General features: G+C 44.0%; 1 protein-coding gene across 2 annotated transcripts in view; it reads right to left on the reverse strand.

Moving 5' to 3' along the window:
* akt3a (v-akt murine thymoma viral oncogene homolog 3a) overlaps positions 1-2,500 on the reverse strand; it is a 220,154-nt gene that overhangs the window by 47,377 nt on the left and 170,277 nt on the right. For both annotated transcript variants that reach the window (XM_063190875.1, XM_063190874.1), the window contains exon 4: positions 730-841. In XM_063190875.1, coding sequence (XP_063046945.1) covers positions 730-841 — 112 coding nt within the window. The remainder of the gene's footprint in view (positions 1-729; positions 842-2,500) is intronic.

Below are 2,500 nucleotides of genomic sequence, written 5' to 3' on the forward strand. Positions count from 1 at the left end.
ACCTGTTACCACAATGGCCAAGTCGTAATGTATTACTAAAGGCTCTGTGTAATGTCATAATGATGTAGTATTATAGTGTAGGGGAAGAAAGGAATCACCGGAAGAACTTGTTTTATTGGGCAAGCGTTTCGACGTTCACACGTCTTCTTCAGAGTCAATAGATATTGTCGAAACGTCGAATGTCAAAGCGTTAATCTTGGCGCTTGCCCAATAAAACAAGTTATTTTCCACATCTGAAAATGCTCCGGTGATTCCTTTCTTCCCCTACATTTACCAAGTCCTTTCCCGAGACGCACCAGATTGTGAAGTGCAGGAGCGCTGAGTCTATCTCTCTTTGCTACGTAGTACTATGGTGGTTACCATTTTTTGTCAGTGACTAAAATAACGTTCCAGGGGTGGAACGGTGTGTGTTGAGGGGCTACAGAGAGACCTTGGCAAGAAAAAGGTGGTGACAAAAGATCAACAAATGTCGGCGTCTGCGCCTGCACTGAACACCCGTGTATTGCTTGGTGCGTGCACTCCTAAAAAGTAGTAATCACTCAAGATAATGGAAAAAAGGAGGCACACACAAGGCTTGTGTGAAAAAGTGTATTGAAGCCGAAATTAAACTCTTAAACTCTCTCTAATTTCGGCTTCAATACACTTTTTCACACCTTTTTTCCATTATCTTGAAAGAAAAAGGTGGTAAAATAGGATAGCAATGTAAGAGGAGTAAAAGCATCCGCTCACCTCTCCTCTGGCGTGTCCACGTGGAACGTCCTCTCGATGACCGTGGTCCACTGTAGGCATCTGATGATGAAGGTGTTGGGCTTTGGTCGCTCTGTGTTCATCAGCTGACATTCTGAAACACAACAGTTATAATCATTATCGTTATATCAATAATAAAACCCTAATTAACCATGAACAAGACATTTGTGAGTAAATGAGTAATAAATGATTGATGTTGCTGCTGTTCTTCTGCCTCTCTCCCAGTATGTTGCTTATACAGCCAAAGATATTTATCAGTCATTCCTCATCTCTGATGGCCGCTTAAAATTATTTATTGACGCACGATTATATGATGCACAACCAAGATTTTGCCGCACTTTTTTGCTGGCTCTCCACCTGAAACTTGTTGTTTGTGACAGGTCATCCATGCCCCCACAGTAATTCAGTAATACAATAATATACTATATGCAATTATGTGTGTAATGTTTCGTGTATTCTGTATTTATGTATGTATACTACTGGACATCTTAATTTCCCTCGAGATTAATGATACTATACTCTGCAGTACTGTACTCTGCTCTACTCTACTCTACTCTACTCTACTCTACTCTACTCTACTCTACTCTGCTCTAATCTATTCACTCTACATCACACCTTAATTTCCCTCGAGATTAATAACATTCTACTCTACTCTACTCTGCTCTACTACTTTACTCTACTCTACTGTACTCTGCTCTACTCTATTCACTCTACACCACCCTGAATAAGCTAGTTGTAATGTCAGCTAGTTGTAATGTTCAGTGATGAAGAGCCTGGGTTCATCAGTTACAAATCCAGTGCCACATATTCCAAATGACCTGACCTTAGCTATGAATTTCAACCAGGTGATCATTCAGCCAGGCCATCACCAGGTTTAGTAAATGGACAGGCAAAACCAGGCCATTTGAAAATATGTGGCTCTGAATTACAACTAATGAATTCAGGTTGCCCATCACTTGTAATGTTGATGTACAAGCTGTATATGTAAACGAACATCCAGCAGATCAAGTGCTCCTCACCCACAACTGACAGAGACGGATGGAGCTATATAGCTGACCAGTACTATAGGGTTGGAGCCAATGTCAGCCAGTTACATGTGCTTAGTAAGGAATGCCTACTCAACCAGTCTCTGTGTGTGATGGTGTGTGTGTGTGTGTGTGTGTGTGTGTGTGTGTGTGTGTGTGTGTGTGTGTGTGTGTGTGTGTGTGTGTGTGTGTGTGTGTGTGTGTGTGTGTGTGTGTGTGTGTGTGTGTGTGTGTGTGTGTGTGTGTGTGTTCTCATTTGCAGTCCCTCTGCTGTGCCACTGGGACCTGAACAAGACAGTGACAAAGACTTCAGGTGGTCAGCGGACTGAAACACCACACCACTCAGGACAACACCACACACACACACACACACACACACACACACACACACACACACACACACACACACACACACACACACACACACACACACACACACACACACACACACACACAAACACACGCACGCACGCACGCACACACACACACACGCACACACACACACACGCACACACACCAATGCCTTTGAAGGAGAGTGTGTGGGCCATGCAACAGCTGTTTGGCGTGGTGGTGGCGTGGTGTGGCAGAGGGCAATGAGATGAGAATGGGGCAAGCTGGTGAGGAGAGAAGAGAGGAGAGGAGAGGAGAAGAGGATAGCAGAGGAGGAGAGGAGAGGAGAACAGAGGAGAACAGAGGAGAACAGAGGAGAACAGAGGAGGAGAGGACAT

Source organism: Engraulis encrasicolus, chromosome 24 (assembly GCF_034702125.1).
Source record: "Engraulis encrasicolus isolate BLACKSEA-1 chromosome 24, IST_EnEncr_1.0, whole genome shotgun sequence".
Taxonomy (NCBI): Eukaryota; Metazoa; Chordata; class Actinopteri; order Clupeiformes; family Engraulidae; genus Engraulis; species Engraulis encrasicolus.